General features: G+C 42.1%; 1 protein-coding gene across 1 annotated transcript in view; it reads left to right on the forward strand.

Annotated features, from left to right (window-relative positions):
• The first annotated feature begins 3,818 nt into the window (after positions 1 to 3,818).
• EMB (embigin) overlaps positions 3,819 to 17,528 on the forward strand; it is a 31,396-nt gene continuing 17,686 nt past the window's right edge. The window contains exons 1-5 of the mRNA XM_074994297.1: positions 3,819 to 3,997; positions 7,255 to 7,338; positions 10,159 to 10,248; positions 12,782 to 12,971; positions 15,253 to 15,338. Of these exons, the coding sequence (XP_074850398.1) occupies positions 3,919 to 3,997; positions 7,255 to 7,338; positions 10,159 to 10,248; positions 12,782 to 12,971; positions 15,253 to 15,338 (529 nt within the window). The 5' untranslated portion in view covers positions 3,819 to 3,918. The remainder of the gene's footprint in view (positions 3,998 to 7,254; positions 7,339 to 10,158; positions 10,249 to 12,781; positions 12,972 to 15,252; positions 15,339 to 17,528) is intronic.

The following is a 17,528-nucleotide window of genomic DNA, read 5'->3' on the forward strand; positions in this document are numbered from 1 at the left end:
TTTTTCTTTCCTCAGCCCTGATCCAAAAGATGCAATTTCAAAAAGTTCAGAGGCATACCATATAGAAATAGATTCCACCCCAAATTCAGTCCTCTGAATTTGCCTAGTAGGGAGCAGTTTTCCACAGGCATCTTTCAATCATCAGAAATTGATACTGCCCTTCAAAGGGAACAGGAGATTTCAAATACATTATATATCTTTCAAAACTACAAGCATTCCTTTCCTTTCAAATATGTTTAAACATCCCTTTGACTGCAGTTAGTCATTTGACTAATTTTTCTAAAAATGAGTAATTTTTCTAAAAATGATACTGTGAAATAATCTATCAATATTTTGTTTGGGAAGGATACTCAAGTGCTGTGCAGTTTTCCTTTGAGGGCAAGAACTGAGAGGTTAGACATGGAATGGTTACTTTGTAATCAGAAGTAATCACCCATATGTGATGTTTTTGTCTTTTATCATTTTTCAGTGCAAGCTGAATCTGAGAGCATAGCAATTGTCTGTTTTCATATGCACAGTTTTTATTGGGGGCATTTAGTACACTGGATGAGGTAGAACTCATCTTGTGCTAGGCATGTGTAGGGGCAAGGAACTTGCAAGATGTTTTTGGAGAATATTAATTATCATAGCAATGGAGACATGTATGGAGTATTTTCGTGTATTGTTATGGTAAGGTCTGGTGCTGCTTTGAGTTTGTTGATCCTGGTATATAGGTCCAGGTCTGAATATATAAAGAATTAGATATGGGAAGGTGGTGTAAAGGTACAGTGGACTGCATAGGGACCATGAAATGGCTAGTGGCTGGTGACAAAACTAGGGGAAATGTGGAAGACTCTTCAAAGTTTCTAATGTGCCTCATCTGGAAAGCTAGGTCTTGCTACCTTGCTCATCTGACAGACAAAGTAATGAAAAACCTTGCAAGACTTTGTAAAACAAGCCAACATACAGCTGCAGCTTCTGCAGAAGGTAGTGAGCCCAATGCCTGGGGATGGCAGCCAGACACAGACTATATATGAATATACAGACATGGGTCAGGTGGCATCAATGGCAAATTGTGGATGCAGCTGTGAAACCGACAGAGGAATTTGCAGAGGTAGATGTCCCTAGGAAAGGCCCAGCTATATAGGAGATTGACTTTTGGGAGGTCGATTGGAGAACCCACACCTGGGAAGGGTATAAAGAGGAAGAATCTAGATGAGCTCTGGCTGGGTCCAGTACATGTTACCAGGGTGGGTACCAGGAACACATGAAAAGAACTGCCCATCCATGGAATGCAGTTTTGCCAAGTTTTTGCGACAGGGTCTACACTGGAGGAGAACAAATGGACAGAAACTGTCCACTATTTCAGGTAATGTTGGAGAGAAAATGTCAAAGGGGACCTTATAGATACAGCTTCAGCTTGCTCTTTGGTCTGGAAGGAGATGGTGAAACCCCTTTAGATCATTCCAGAAACAAGTGTGAATACTGAATGAATCCATGGGGATAAGAAATGGTGTCTGGAGGCACAAGTGCCCTCTGGATGTATGGGACAAGTTTTGTCGAAAATAGGTTGGGGTTAGTGGAGTGATTTCCCTACCCCATTGTTTTGGTGCACTGACTGGACCCTTTTCCCAATTAAAAACTAAGCTGGTGCAGAGGCCAAGTTGGACAAAAAGAATCCAGTGGGTGGAGAAATGAAAACCCAACAGAGAGAAAAGGAGAATCCAGAGGAAGAAGGAGTAGATGCCACCAGACAACAAATCATGAGTTCAGACAAAAGGGAGGAAGGAAGAGTCCCCTCAGGGGGCAGGAAAGAAAATCAAGGAAATAGGGCATGGGAGAAAAATAACCAGAGCTCCTTAACACAGGACCAGGGTCCCTTAGAGCCCCCTATATCAGAATGCCAAAGAAAAGATGAGATGCAGACTGGAGGATTGGAAGACCCCAAGTCCCTGAATAATCAGGAAGATAAGGAGAGATCATCTGACAGTTCTTGGGAGACAGGGAGATCAGCCTTGCCTAGATTCCTGTGGTATGAAGATTTATGAGCCAAAACAGAGCTGTGGGGATAATCTCACACCATCAAATGTAACTTCTGTGGGTGGAGAATGAGAGGACCCCACAAGGGGAGCTGTATAATTACTTGAGGGAGGTAGGTTTCCAAACATTTTGTAACTTAAAAAGACACAGAAGCCTGGTTATTTTCTGTGGACCTGAAAAATAGCTCTGTGAAACTCAAAAGTGTCACTTCCACTAGCAGAAGTAGATAATCATCCTACCTTTTTTGTCTCTTATCATGGGACCAACACACCTACAACACTGCAAACAATTATGAAGTTATGAAGTTATGCACAAAACTCAGGTGCATTATTTAAAACTAAAGGACTGTCCTTGAAGCAGGGGAGCTGGAACAATTTTGTAGTGGGTGTGCTGATGAGGGAAAAGCATGTATTTAGTGTTTAGGATGACTTCAAGTCAGGGAATGCAGTAGCATGCCCAGCACTTCTAGTTCTAGCACTACCGCTTTGAAGAAAACCTTTTTTTCCCCCTAGGGAAAACTGACTGTTAAGGATCCCCACCTACCTCTGATTAGAGCCATCACCAAAGAATAGGAGGTCTAGATTAACCAAAACTTTAAAGCTAGGCTTATTTAAGAAGCTCCAGTGGTTAGAAGCCTACTCTCACTTTCTTAAGGAGTTTAACCATTCATCTTTAAACTCTTTTATATCCAGCATTCTATGATCTGTAACTCTCAAATAACCAGCATTTTAACCCTCAATAAATTTTAGTTATGTTTTCTATAAGTACAGTATAGTGAAAGTGAATACAAATAAACACAGTAAATACAGTATCAGAGGTAGCTGTGTTAGTCTGTATCTTCAAAAACAACAAGAAGTCCTGTGGCACCTTATAAACTAACAGATATTTTGGAGCATAAGCTTTCGTGGGCAAAGACCCGCTTTGTCAGGTGCATCTGACGAAGCGGGTCTTTGCCCACGGAAGCTTATGCTCCAAAATATCTGTTAGTCTATAAGGTGCCACAGAACATCTTGTTGCTTAGCAAATAGTCTCAATTTACAGGTCCCTCTACTACTGTTGTTGGTCAATAAAGTACTCTGCATACATTTTTGTTTCTTAATATCTAATCTCATTTTTCTCTGGTGTTATGCATTGCTAGGTATTCCTCTATTATCTTGAATATTTGAATATCTGGCAACCTCCTGGTCCTGGGGCAGTGAGATAGGAAACAGTTTATTGTACCTGAGGCTTATACCCCTGTGTAGAGATCACCTACATGGGATGGTGGTTGGACATCCAAGTGCTTTCATGCTTTGTACCAACCACTTTCTCGCGCCTGGTGAGTGCCCAGGGTCATGGGCCAGTGCAGCCACATCCTCCCTGTTCCAGGGCTCCCTTCTCCAGGGCACTTTGGTTGGTTTTCTCTGTGGAGCACTTCGCAAAGGCTGAGGCTGGTAGGAGAGCCAGGCTGCCACGTACCAACACAAGGGGCAGTGGCAGTGGGCTGGGGGAAGGGGACCGTGCTTGCAAGGCAGGGCTTTGCTGATGCAGCAGGGTTAGAGGAGGGGGTGCCACGCCAGGCCATGGCTAGGCAGGAGCTCAGAGCTGCAGGGTCTGAGGAGGAGCACAGCCCTGTCCCCCCCCCGCCCAGCTTAAGCCCCCTCCCCTCCATTGCTAGCTCCCCCTCCCACCTGGGGCTCTTTCCCGCCCTGCAGAGGCTGGAGGCGAGCGAGGGCACGAGACCAGGTGCCGGGCAGCGGCTTCGGGTGTCGTCACTGCGGCTGTTCGTGTCCCTGGCCGGCGCCGAGCCCTACGCGCGCGGAGCCTGGCGGGCGGGAGGCGCCGCTGCTGACTCCGGCGCGGCAGCAGAGCGGTGGCAGCGTCTCTCCGCAGTGGTACTGCAGCTGTCCGACCCGCGCCATGCGCCTCCCCGGCTCCGTGCGGCTGCGGCTGCTGCTCACGCTGGCGGCTCTGCCGCTGTCGGATGCTACCGAACCAGGTAACTACCTAGATCGTCGCTCTCCCCTTCGGCGGCCGCAGCGGCGTCCTTTACGCAGCGCTGGAGGGCAGCAGCGTGCGGGGCGAGCGAGGCCAGCGGCGCTCCGGCAAGTGGCGTGGCCCCCTCGCTGGGTCAGCTTCAGTGCAGAAGGGATCCCTGGGGGGACCACAACGGGGGGGTGGGGTACGGCGGCCTGGCTACCTGTCTGTTGCCGCCAAGCCAAGCTCCGCCCTGCCCGGAGCTACAGGAGTGTCAATCTCCTGCACGCCGCAAGGGAAACAGTCACCTTCTATAGGCACGTCAGATTGGTGCTGTGCTGCGGTTGTGGGCAGGGGGGTTTGTTTTGCCCTTTTCCCCGACCATCTCCTGGAGCAGAAGCTGCAAGACTGGACCCCACAGTTGTTTCGCTTTGCACTGGATCTTTTGCCACTGAGCTTGTGCAGGGACTGGGGAGTTCTCTTCTCCTTCAACTTTAAGAAAAGAGGCTCGGGGTGGCTCGGTGGAAAGTGTAAAGTGGGTCTTGCATTGCGATCTGTGGGGAGAGGTAATTTGGCTGTATGTGTAGTTAGTGCCCCTTCCAGGTCACGTGTGTTTAGTAGCCAATCTCCTCATTTTTTCTAGGGTGTCAGGTTACCCCTAGGCGTGCTGGACAGTAAAATCCAGTCTAATCTAAGAGTTTAAATTTTCTATCTCACAGATTTATTGTGAGGATTAATTAAATTCCAAGTGCCTCAAAAAGGTCTAAGAATCATTAGGCTGAGGACAACATTATCAGTTAAGTGGTTTTATGCAAGAGGCAGTTTCTGAAAGCCATTGTTGGAGAGACTCCATGTAAATTAATCATGAGAATATCCGTGGCAGGCTGTTTTTGGCAGCTGGTGAAGATTTTATTTCTTTTTTCTTTCTTTCTTTACTTATTTATTTTTTGGAAATCACGATTTTTTTTTAAAATTCAGCACTTAAACAATGCCCGTGAAATAGGACCCAAAGGTTATTGTCTGTTCCCTGCATGTAATTAACATGGTTCTCAGCAACTCCGGGGTCTGCCCATCTATTTCAAGGAAAGATCAGCCTGCTCACAAAGGTTTCTGCCTTGAAATAAGCTTTTCATGACTGGATAGATAATAAATAGAAGGAAAGTTCAGGTCAATGACTTCTTTGATGCTTTCTGCCATACTTTGGCGTGCTCTGTGCGACAGCCAAAAATACATGTCATATGAGTGAACATATTAATTGCTGTTATTTATGGTTTATTAATTAAAATATTATACAGTCCTGTCTTGTAATGCATATAGATTGGTGTGGGGGTGATGAAAACTGAGCAGAGGCATGTAAAAGGAGATATGTTTTCACAAACCTCTCCACCATGACAGGGTTGTTTGAATGTCTGTGCAATGTGAAACTCATATAGTTTCTTGGAGTGTCTGTCTTTCCCCCACATATTTTTCTTCAGGTAGATATGGCATGGCCTTGGGATAATTTAATTACGAAAAAGTAAGATTAAAAAGTCAGTACAGAAAGAGTCCTTTTCTACTAAATTTTCCATAATTTTCCAAACCGTCTGCATTTCTAAGTGTATTAAGGTCTATATAGCAGCATGTACATGCTGTCCTTCCCTGGAGATTAGAACCCTGCTGCCTGACAGAATTCGAGACAATCCCTGTGTTGGTCAGAACAATCACCTGCAGCAGTTCTGGGCTTCCAAGTGCCATAACAACACTTAACCTCATTTACCTGATGGATTAGGATTTTTTCCATGCCTCTTTATTATTTCCTGCAATGTGTAGTGATGCCCTTGTGTCGTTTATCCCTAGTTTCCATCGTGTGCTGCCAGGGTCTTTTTTGATAGAGGCAGGTGGACCTAACTGACCCTCTGTTTTGTTGAAAAAGATAAGCAGTCCAAATTCCAGGCTTTGTTAATCAGCCCCCTTTCTCAAGCAGAGTCCTGACACTCTCATAAAGAGGGCTGAAGTGTTTAACTCGAGGAATATATCAAACAGGGAAAAAACAAAAACAAAACCTACCATCTGATGCCTTGTTGTTGAAAGCTGTTTGGCTATGGGTCAAGTGTACTGATTAATGGTGAAATATGCGGTGTTGACCATCATTAATTCCTAGGCACCCTAACTACATTGTCCCTCAGCATCATCCTGATCAAACTGGTTCACTGGTAACAGATGCTGGTTGAAGTGTGAAGACAAAGAATTTGCACAGATGGTGTAAGACAACTCAGAGCACGATTCTGGCACAAAGAGTGCCTCTGATCCTGTGATGCAGAGAGCTGTAAGAGAAGTCAAGGAGATCTTCCTCAATCAGTGTTGGACCTCGGTGCTGTGGGCAGAAAGAGGAAAGCACTTTGTGGACCTGGCCAATGTTCTGCCTGTGCCGTACTCCTTGAGGAAGTACAGAGTCTCGTTCCATAGATACCTCCCCACTCACAGTTACTCAAAGGGCAGCAGTTTTTTACATCCTGTTTTTGCTACAGTCGTGGCTGTTTAGCAAATTCTGGTTTTTGCTCCAATTTCAGCCATTTATAGACATGCACAAATTTTGTTCTTTCTCTGCTTTTTAGTCATAAATGCAGCTTTCGCTTGTTTGGGGCCATTACCCATGTAATGATAATTTTTAAATAACTTTGGGTGAGATTGTGCCATTTAGTAGAGCCAAAATACCCCAGAGGAAGCCTTGGAGAGGTTGAATGCTTCTGAGACCTCCCTAGCATGCAGAGATAGCAAATCTACTGCAAAACAGCCTCCTTCTGTTACCCAGTGTATGGGAATAGCTGAAATTGAGACCCCAATTGCTCCTTATCTTTCTCCAGTAGCTTCAGGCACCAGACATTCCCAGGGGAAGAGTGACAGAGCATCTCCTTCCATATCTTAAGTATCATACCAGGAATGTTTCTATCCCTATGAATTGCGTGTGGGGAGGGAGGGATCTTTGTGGCTTCCCTCCCTCCTGTGTAATAATGTGGGGCCAGTCAGAATCTGGCCCACAGCAATTTTAATGAAGATCTCACAGTATTGATTTACCACTAATATCACTCTGACAATTGATATGTGAGAAAGGAAACTGACTGAATGAAATTTTTCAGGAAAATAACTCTAGCTGTGCACACTTGGCCAGACTGCAATTTGACAACCTATATTTTTATTTAGCTAATGAAAAGAAACAATTTGTAAGTCAGCAATATCTGTCCCATCATTTCAAATGAAAGGGAATAAAATAATTGTAACTCTTTTTTCTCCCCTATACAGCTATGACAACACGAGATATAAATCAACAAACTCAAGAGAGCATTTCAGGTCATACAGTAAAGGAACATGACTTATCTACATCTGGTAACAAAACAAATTTTAATTGTTATACCTCAGTATTCTTCAGCTTATAATTCATTTTCCCAGTTACTGCTTTCTCAAATGGCCATGAAAGTATGATGTCTACTAAATCTTAATGAAGTAAAGTATCTCTCATGCATTACATTTTTCAGAAGCAGAAACTGAGGCCCAAAATGTTTAAGTGGCTTGTCCAAGGTCATACAGCAAGTCACTGTAAAAATCAGAAATTGATCTCATGGGTGAAATCCTGAATTATTGGGGATTTTCCTTTGCCTCCAGTGGCACTAGGATTTTACCCCATGTCTCTAACTTCATGGCCCAGGCTTAATAAGCTACACCTCAGTCCCTCGTAGACCAATTACTCAAGTCTGTATTTTAATTCCCTCGTTTTAACACTTTTCCTTAAAATGAAATGCACTAATCCTCATGGTCAAACTTTGGAAACCTTGTTAATTGCAAGCCATTTTTTTGAATTGCTATGATTTTGCAAAGGTTTCATGCTGACGTTTTCCCAGCCTCAGTTTCTAATGAGTCTATTGACAGTCATTGACACCTCTCCAGACTGGGTTTTATTAATCATTGACTTGAGCACACACAATTGTCTGTTTTGTTAATATGGGATAATTTCAGTTTGTAATTATTTTAACCAAAAAATGTCTTGTGCAAAATGGATTTGTTGTTCAAAGACACAATTTCTTGTTTTAGTTTCTTCCCTGCTTTATTCCTGAAATACATACAATGCATGAGAGCAAACAGTACTATTGAATTTGACAGAAATAGAATTTGTACTTCATGGTGATTACTGTTTGCATGACAGCTGCTTATTTCCTTCCTTAGGAAGGCTATCTAGAGCTCTGAATTGGTAAGATCAGAACAGCTCATTGTCTTCTCTCTGGAAGCATGAGACTAACATCTATTCACTTGAGTAGTTCTATACATATGTAACACCAACAGACCTGGGTTGCCAGCTCTAGGGATAGAACCTGCTAGCATAGGGTCTAAAGCCCTGAGCTCTACTACATGAGCAGAAGGCCAGCTGGCTCTCAGCCAAGGCTGTAGAGCAGAGACTTCACTCATCCCAGATGAGGTCTCAGTGCCTCTGAGTACTACACATAGAATGGGATAACTCATACCCTTTAAGTTAAGCATGTGCTTAAATGCTTTGATGAATCAGGTCCTAGTGTGGCTAAATTTTCCACTTTCCACTTGTCATGATTGTGGTTGCAGTATTGTAGCAAACATCCAGAAATTAACATTTTCTAATGGCATAATGATAATGGTGATCTCAGGCCACCAGTAATTTCAGACTCTGACACTCAACACACGGCACCTGGCAAAGAAGCTAAATGGAAATTAGGCTTCTACAAGGTTCCTGCATTTCTATTAGGTTTATTAACAATAATCTATACTATTATAAAAGGAGAATGTTCTGTCCAGCTGTCTGTCCCACTGTAGTCATGAACATTCCCCAGGGCTGTCCAGATGCACACAAGGCTGCAGAGGGATTGGCGTGGGGAGGCTCCACCTGTGTCCCCTGGTGAGGTGGCAGCTCTTGGAAGGGAACTGTCCCCCTGTCCCATGCCTCCCTCCTGCAGCCTCCAGGCTTCACCAACCCAAAACCACTGGTATTCCCTCTCGCAGCCTCCCTGACCCTCCTCCCCATTGTAACTTCACCCATCCCCCCACTTCTTTAGCTCTGCACCCTCTCCCCATTTCCCCTCTTCCTGCTACATCTCTCTGCTCCTTTCCAGCATCCCCAGCCCAGCCCACTGTTCCCCTGTCTGCAGCCCTCTCCTCAGCTCACCGCCAGCCCATCTCTTTGCATGCTCATGTGCTGGGAGCCACGCTGTGCTCCTCACTGACGGGTTGGCACAACCCTCCTCTGGCTTCCTTCACTGGCCTGCAGCTGCAGCACCCGAGGCCCCTTCCACCTTCCTCATCCAGCCAGGAGCCGTCTGTCCAGCCCAGCTTTGCTCCTGTGACTCCTCAGCGAGCTGGCTGTTGGGTACTCACTTTGGGCCCCACTTTTGGGTTCCTCCCAAGCGCACTGCCGGGTGATGCAGCGAGTAGCCCAGGGCACCCCTTGTGCGGGCTCTGTCTGCTGCTCCTTGATGGTGCCAGTGGCTCCTGGTTGCGGGTCCCTTCTTCTGGAGAAAAAGGGAGCAGTGGTTCCCCCTGCCTGGCAAGGCAGCCTGAAGACACTCCCTGGTGTGCGAGATGCACTACTTCGCTGCCACCTCCCTCCTGCTCACGGGGTCCAGCTGTTCAGTTGCAGAATAGGGAGATGATGTTCTAGCATATTCCCATATGTTATACAGCACTGACAATTTCCCATCAGGCCAGCGTTTGCAATCACTATAAACAAAAGTCAGTACCAGAGTCTAGAGAAATGTGGAATATGTTTGCCTGTACCATTTTTTACTCATGGCCAATTATCTGTGGCTATCAGTCATGTAGGCAATCCTGGAAACCTCAAGATACATATGAATCAGCACCCTTTCCATGGGACACCAAGTTAGGTCTAAGAATGTGTTTACCTGAAATGTGTATGCAGAAGTGATATAGAGGTAATGAGTGCTTATAGGAAAGACTGATATAGTGTTTATATGGGACAAAATAAAATTGGATTGAAAAACCAACAGGAGATACTTGGTTTACATATTAGAAACAACCAGTGCTACCTGTGCAAATAAGGTTACTTCAGGTGTAACTGCCACAAAGGGGCAGGCCCTGCTAGTCAGTTGTAATACATCAGTAACACTTTGCGGAATCACAATAGCTATATGATAATAACTTACCACTTCAACTTTTCTTTTTTGATAGGTCAGTATTTCACTACACAGGATTTTAATAACCAGACTGAAGGGAATATATCTAATCTCACATCTGTGGTATATAGCATATCCTTATCTGGTAAGTGTGTTTATTCTTCACCCTGTAGTATATTTAATGTAAGAATGATTTTCCCAGTTATTCTGTAATATCAGATGGCTGTGATCATGCACATTATTTGCTTGCACTGCTTCTTTGTTTTGTGGAAGGCAGGATTTCCCTTATCCACAGTTTAACTAGTAACGTAGCAATAGGCAAAATCCTAAACTACATGCTTTGTGGCAGAGGAAAGATGAATAAGCTGGGCCCATTATTCATTGTTATTGCATTGTAATAACTGTTATGCTGAAGACAGTCAGACTCACCATTTTATTAAAAACAAGTTGGAGCAAAAAGTATTTTGCTAGGAATGACAAAATGTGTGAACCATAAATCACTTCAAGCATTGGAGACATACATTGTTCTGGTGAATCCATCTAGAGACAAGTTTAGGGCACACACATTGCAGGAGACGCTCAGCAGAGCTGCCACTCTAGGAGGATGAGCCACAGATAGGTCATGTAAGGCAAAAATTTCCAGTTAGCCAACTGGAAGCTATAACATTTGTAGGAGGAACAAAAACCCAAGCCATCCTCAAATAGAACGGTTTAAAACAGCAGCTTCTAAGTTTCCAAGTTCTATAAGGTGCTGAGTATTGGGTGAAATACCATTATGTGAAATTCATCCTCCCCCTCCCCCCCCACCCCCCCCAGCAGCCCAGCTCACCACCAGAGCTTAACTCCACCCATCACCCCCCTGCAGCCTTAACCCACCCCAGGCTTAGTTCACCTCTCCACCCGCCTCCCACAGCCCCAACCCACTGCCAGGCTTAACCCTCCCCAACTACCACCTCCAGCCCAGGACTTACCTTTCAGCTGCTTCCCTGGCTGCAGAACACGTGTTCTGCTGGGGAAAAAGCCAGACTCCAACTTGCGTGAAATCTTGGTTTACACGAGGGTGTGTGGAACGGAACTGTCGTGTACTCTGAGACCTTACTGTACATCTCTCAGTACTCTATATTCCCTCTACATACTCCTATACTATGGTGATAGAAATTTTTAGATTTAACATTTCCTATTCATCTGGAGTGCAGCATTTTAAAAATAGTGACTCTTGAATGTCACCCATATTGTTTTAACCTTCATGATTCATGTGATTGCAGAATTTACATTATGGAGAAAAAAAACCCTTGGAAGAATTACATTGGGTATAAGCTGATACATAAATCTGACAGATTTAATGCTCTTACTTATATTTTTGCATCTTAAATATGTCACCAGAAAAAAAAACTAGTTATTTTTACCAAAAGGATTGTAGTTATAACTCCACTTTTCTGCAGAAGAAAACACAAGACCTAGGCCTTATACTTAAACTTTAATATTGCTTGATCTGGGGCTTTAACATTCCACCTGTGGAATTTTAAGCTCCCTGTTCTATAAGCCTCAAATGCCTATGTCAGAAGCATATGAAGAAAAAAGTGTTTTGTGGTGGGGCCTTGTATCCTGTGGAATGATGCTTTTCCACCTCCTGTGTTATATCTAACTTATCAGTTCCTTGGTACTAGTGTGACATGCTTTATGGGTTCCTCTCAAATGCTGTTTTTAGAAAGGAGTTGAATTGTGTGGTGCAATGCAATTTTCATATGCAGGGTTTGCTTCCAGGGAGCAAAACACCATTGGACATACAGCCAGGCCATAGCAACAAGCCAAGAAGGAATAAAATGTCAAAACAGAGCTTAGAGAAAAGAAGTCAAACAGATTTATTTATATATTTCAGGTTCAGAAGGCTTATTAGTCATATATTTTTCAGCCTGTAGAAAATGTCTCTTTGAAATCAAGACCTTTTGGTTATGCAAGTTATTATACTCAAAAGGAACTGGTTAAAAACCAAATATGTGTAATTTTTGCTGTGGGCTTGGGGATATTCTCACATTGCTGCTTGCAGTCTGGTAGTCTGCCAGTGGGATAGCAGCAGCAGCAGATGGATCTAAAGATGTCTTAAATAACACAACTGGCTCAAGTAACAACAGTATTATGGGCCTAAGTTATCAGCAGTGTATTTGGGAGATTTGCTGTTGACTTCACTGGACACAGAATCAATATCTAAAACTATTGACACAAAAGGATTCAAGGGTGGAATTTTGCTGAAGCATCTAAATATCTTAGGTGTGCAAATACTATTGACCTTCAGTGTTATGTGTGTCTAAGTCACTTGGGCACTTTTGAAAGTGACAACAGTAGTTTCCTTTGTAACGTAAAGATCTGATTCTGTGGTCTTTCTTAGGCAAAGTGCTCTTTTCTACATCAATGCTGTCTTAAAAGCATGGTTGTCTAACACTGTGGTTCTCTTCACATTGGATAGCATATATATATATATATGAAACTGCACCAAATTGTTATATCAATTTTGTTTGTAAAATCCAGGTTAACTCCACTGCAGTCAGTGCAATTCCTCTGTATTTTCACCAAAGTCAATGAAACCACAGTTTGAATCAATAATTGAAAAGTATCTCAACCCTCCTAAAAGGAAGTAAGATGTTTCTCTTGGATAATTTCATTTGTTTTATCTTTGATAGGAGTTTCCAGTGCTCCAAGGGAAGAATATATCACATTAGAGAATCCAGCTAACATTCAACTCTCGTGTAGCTTGGCTAGGACCTCTGATTCAGAATCCATTAACGTGAGATGGAAGAAGGATAATGAAACAGTTGACTATGGTGTTGCTGTTCTTAATGAAACCAAAAATGTCTGGAGCACCCAATATATGTGAGTCAACTGAAGGAATTAAATCAAATACAGCTGGTGTTCAGTAACTATGATCTACCTGAGCTGCATGTACTGTCACAAATCTTACGAAAATGCTTTCAATTTAAAGGTATGATGTGTAGAAAAATAGATATGTTACAAAAGGTATAGACATTTTCAAAAGTGCACATTGAATGAGGCTCAATTAGGGCTAATTTGTTCCCATGACCCATACCTGGGAGCCAAGGATTAAGTAAAGGCTTAGGGTTAGCTCTTTCTCCTCTCTATGTCTTGAGGTAACTAGGAATGTCGACACAACAAAGTTATTACAAAAACAGCTGTTATTTCAAAATAGCTTTGCTAGCATCTACATAAAGCAACTGCTATTTCGAAATAATTTCGAAATAGTGGTTGGCTTATTTTGAAATATAGGTAAACTTCATTCCACAAGATAGCACTTATTTTGAAATAGCTATTTTGAAATAGGGGCTGTGCAGACAGAGAATATTGCCTATTTCCAAATGAGCCGCAGTGCGTCCAATGGCTCTCTTTCGAAATAGGCTGTATTGTGTGTAGACACTGTATTTTGAAATACGTAAATGCTATTTCAAAATGTATTATGTGTGTAGGAGTGTTATTTCAAAATAAGCTATTCCAGAATAACTCTTCTGGAATAGCTTATTTCGGAATAATGCTGCTGTGTAAACATACCCTCAGTCTCCTCTCCACTCTAGCAGGTAAATAAAGCACTCCTCCAGGAAGCAGAAACTGAGAGGGGAATATCTGGAAGCAATGATGGCTGGCTAGGAGGGAGGAGTTGGCTTTTTCTTCTTCAGGCAGTGGGAGCAGCCACTAGCCTTTTTCTCCTAAACCAATCTCTCTCCTCCTGATGCACTTCTTCATCACCGCAGGAAGAAGGCATGGAGGAACCCTTTGCCCTTCCTCTCCCTCCACTTCATCTACTGTTCTAATGCCTCTTCGGTGTATCTCCTAGTAGATATATTTTGGGGGAAAACATTGAAATGTGTTAAAACTTCCTACATTTCAGAAGCTTTAATCAGGTATTTCAAAAGTGTTCAGAGACCCACCATTTTTATCACACTACAAATTCTCCATTATGATAGAAAATGGGGTTGGGAATATTGGGGTTGTGCAGCCACACAGCTCCCCACTACTGCATAGGTGAATGCACAGTTTACATGAACATCCATGCTGGTGTGACAGAGCCAGCTGGGAGTCCAGCACTTGATTCCCTCCCAGGCAATGGGACGAAATCTCTTCAAAAATTATTCTGTATGGTGATCTGCAGCTGCAAGATCCATAGGTTTCATGAAGAGTCATACACTTTCAGGCTGGAAGGAGCTTGTGTGGTCTGACTTGCTGTGTAAAACTGGCAATAGATCTCACTCAGTAAATTTGCACATAGTCCCTCAATTTATGGTTGAATTAGAGGACATAATTTAGAAATATACCCAGTCTTGAGTATGCGTGCGTGTGGAGGCATGTGTGTATTTGTGAAATACAGAAAGAGTACAACATATGACATGTATATACATCCATGCATACCTTTTTTATTCTTATATTTTATACAATTTATTTTTTTTTCTGTCAGACTGCATGGAACCTGAATCCCACACTTTTAACAGCTTGTATTTTATCTTATAATACTAATCTTTTCTGTCAAAACAAAAAAGCAGTCAAGTAGCACTTTAAAGACTAACAAAATAATTTATAAGGTGAGCTTTCGTGGGACGGACCCACTTCTTCAGACCATAGCCATACCAGAACAGACTCAATATTTAAGGCACAGAGAACCAAAAACAGTAATCAAGGAGGACAAATCAGAAAAAAATGATCAATGTGAGCAAATCAGAGAGTAGAGGGGTATAAGGGCAGGGGGAAAGGCCAAGAATTAGGTTAAGCCAGGTATGCAAACTTGGCTAAATCTAATTCTTGACCTCCCCGCCAGCTTATACCCCTCTACTCTCTGATTTGCTCACCTTGATCATTTTTTTCTGATTTGTCCTCCTTGATTACTGTTTTTGGTTCTTTGTGCCTTAAATATTGAGTCTGTTCTGGTATGGCTATGGTCTGAAGAAGTGGGTCCGTCCCACGAAAGCTCACCTTATAAATTATTTTGTTAGTCTTTACAGTGCTACTTGACTGCTTTTTTTGTTTTGATAGTATATAGACTAGTACGGCTCCCTCTCTGTTACTAATCTTTTCTGGTTTCCTTTTCCTATACATATCTGAAATGTGCAAAAGCAAAGGTACAGGCATTTTTATTTTTATTTTACTTTAGGTTGAATGTCAGAGACAGAAATCAAATGGGAAGCTACACTTGTGCTTTCAAAAATGGAGAAGTGAAAGCCACCTTTCATATACAAGGCAAGTTGCATAACCTCTGGATGTTTCACTTGAAAATCATAAACCTTTGTAGATTATAATGCAAGAAGGGAGCATTGTGATTATCTACTGTGACCTGCCATATAATGCATTGAACTCCTGTTTTCATATTTTGTAACTTTTAATAATTATCCATACAAACTGAAAGCTGTTGTTTCCTTAGGGTTTAGAACCTCAACACTTATATTGACCAGTAGTAGCTATACCAGTTAGGCTAACAAAGAGTCTTGAATAGTTACAGAGCGTAGCTGTGTAGTCTGTATTCTAACAAAACAAAACAGCAGTATGTAACACTTTAAAGACTTACAAATGATTTATTAGGTGATGAGCTTTCATGGGACAGACCCACTTCTAAGAATCTGGAATAATTATCCATACTAGCCCTTTGTAAAATGTGAAATGAAGGCTAACAGTTTATGTAACAATATCAGTGCATTCCTTTACATGAAAGAAACCCTGAAACTAAAACTAAAACCTACATTTTGAGGTGCCCAGTTTGTGGCATATTAAAATGGTCTGATTTTCAGAGACTGGAATTTGAAAATTGCTCTTAGAAAACTCGGACCTCTTAATGAATTTGGACATAGAAATAGTGAGACAACCAAATTACTAGTTACTTTTGAAAAATTAAACCTCCAAACTTAATTGAGTTTAACAGGAAAATTACTGGTGACTTGTACAGTTGAGAAGTTGGGATAAATTCAGATTTGGATGAATATTGGCAATTTGAGATTCAAGCAAACGTTTGCAAATTTAGGAAGAATCTGTCTATCTGTGTAGATTGTATTAGTTTGTCCATTTAAATATGTAGAACACTTCAGAAATTTTAAGGCTATACCTCAAATACAAGTAAGTAAGAAATTCAGGTGACTGGAAAACAGGTGAAATGAAAGGAATACAAACTTTTGTGACACTTCATACAAAAGAAATTCTGTCCTTGCTCACTTTTGGGACCATTAAAATGATAGGAATAGCTAAAATAAGGACATGCGAAGTGTGCTTGAGGAACAATGACAAGACCCCTTCTACTCACTATCCAAAACCAACAAGCATGTAACCAACCAAAGAAGAAATTATTAAGGACCTCACTGGTTTGTTAAGAAAACCAGTGGAGCCAGTATGCAGTATGGAGGAGCATTCTGCCTGGATACATGCTGTGAAATAAATAAATACAATACTGTAAATGATACAGAACTCGCACTAACCAGCTAATATAAACCAGCACAGCTCCATGGAAGTCAGTGGAACTATGCTGATTTATATCAGCTGAAGACCCCACCACATACTTTTGAAAAAGAAAGAATATGAAACTTTCTCCATAATACTACAGTCTTTCATAGAAGCACGACACAAGGCAGTTACTTCTGGGGTGAGAAGAAAGTGTATTGTTTTATTCAAACTCCCTTTCATCATCTGACTGGCAATAGATTCATTTTTCTTATGAGCATCTGTATTTTAAATAAGCCAACAGAACTCTTCTGAAAATATAAAATAGCTATCGATAAAATTTAAGCAAAGACGTCTTTTATGACAAAGTGCAATGACTAGGGATTGGTTGCTTTATCACCATGAAGTGGGAGAATTGCTTCAGAATAGTCAAAAGGTGCCACATTTGATGCCATAAAATCTACTGACTTGACATTCTCTCAGAGCGATACCAGTGCAGGAAGTGTGGAAAGACTGAGATCTGAATTTTCCAGTTACTAACATGGTGAGAATAATTTCCAAGCCACAAGTGATAAGTGATATCTGATTACTTAGCACTATGTGTTAAAGTCATTCCTACTATAGTTAGCTCCATGATGACAAATGAGGGATGAATTTGGCATTAACAGCTCCTAAAATTTGAATGCTAGAATTCTGTGAAAAAGACCTGGACTGAAATCCTCAATCCTTAAGTCAATGACAAAACTTCCATTGATGTTATTGGAACCAGGATTTTCCCTTTGCTGCCTGGAAGAAACAATGAAAATGTAAGAGAAGTACAGAAAGAGATCATAGAGCATGCAGGCACTAACACACACAGGCTGTGTCTATACTAAGAGAAATCTTTGAAATGGCCATGCAAATGGCCATTTCAAAGATTACTAACGAGGTGCTGAAATGCATATTCAGCACCTCATTAGCATGCCACCAGCCACGGCTCTTGGAAATTGCCGCGTTTTGCTCCCG

This window comes from Carettochelys insculpta, chromosome 5 (assembly GCF_033958435.1).
Source record: "Carettochelys insculpta isolate YL-2023 chromosome 5, ASM3395843v1, whole genome shotgun sequence".
Lineage (NCBI taxonomy): Eukaryota > Metazoa > Chordata > Testudines > Carettochelyidae > Carettochelys > Carettochelys insculpta.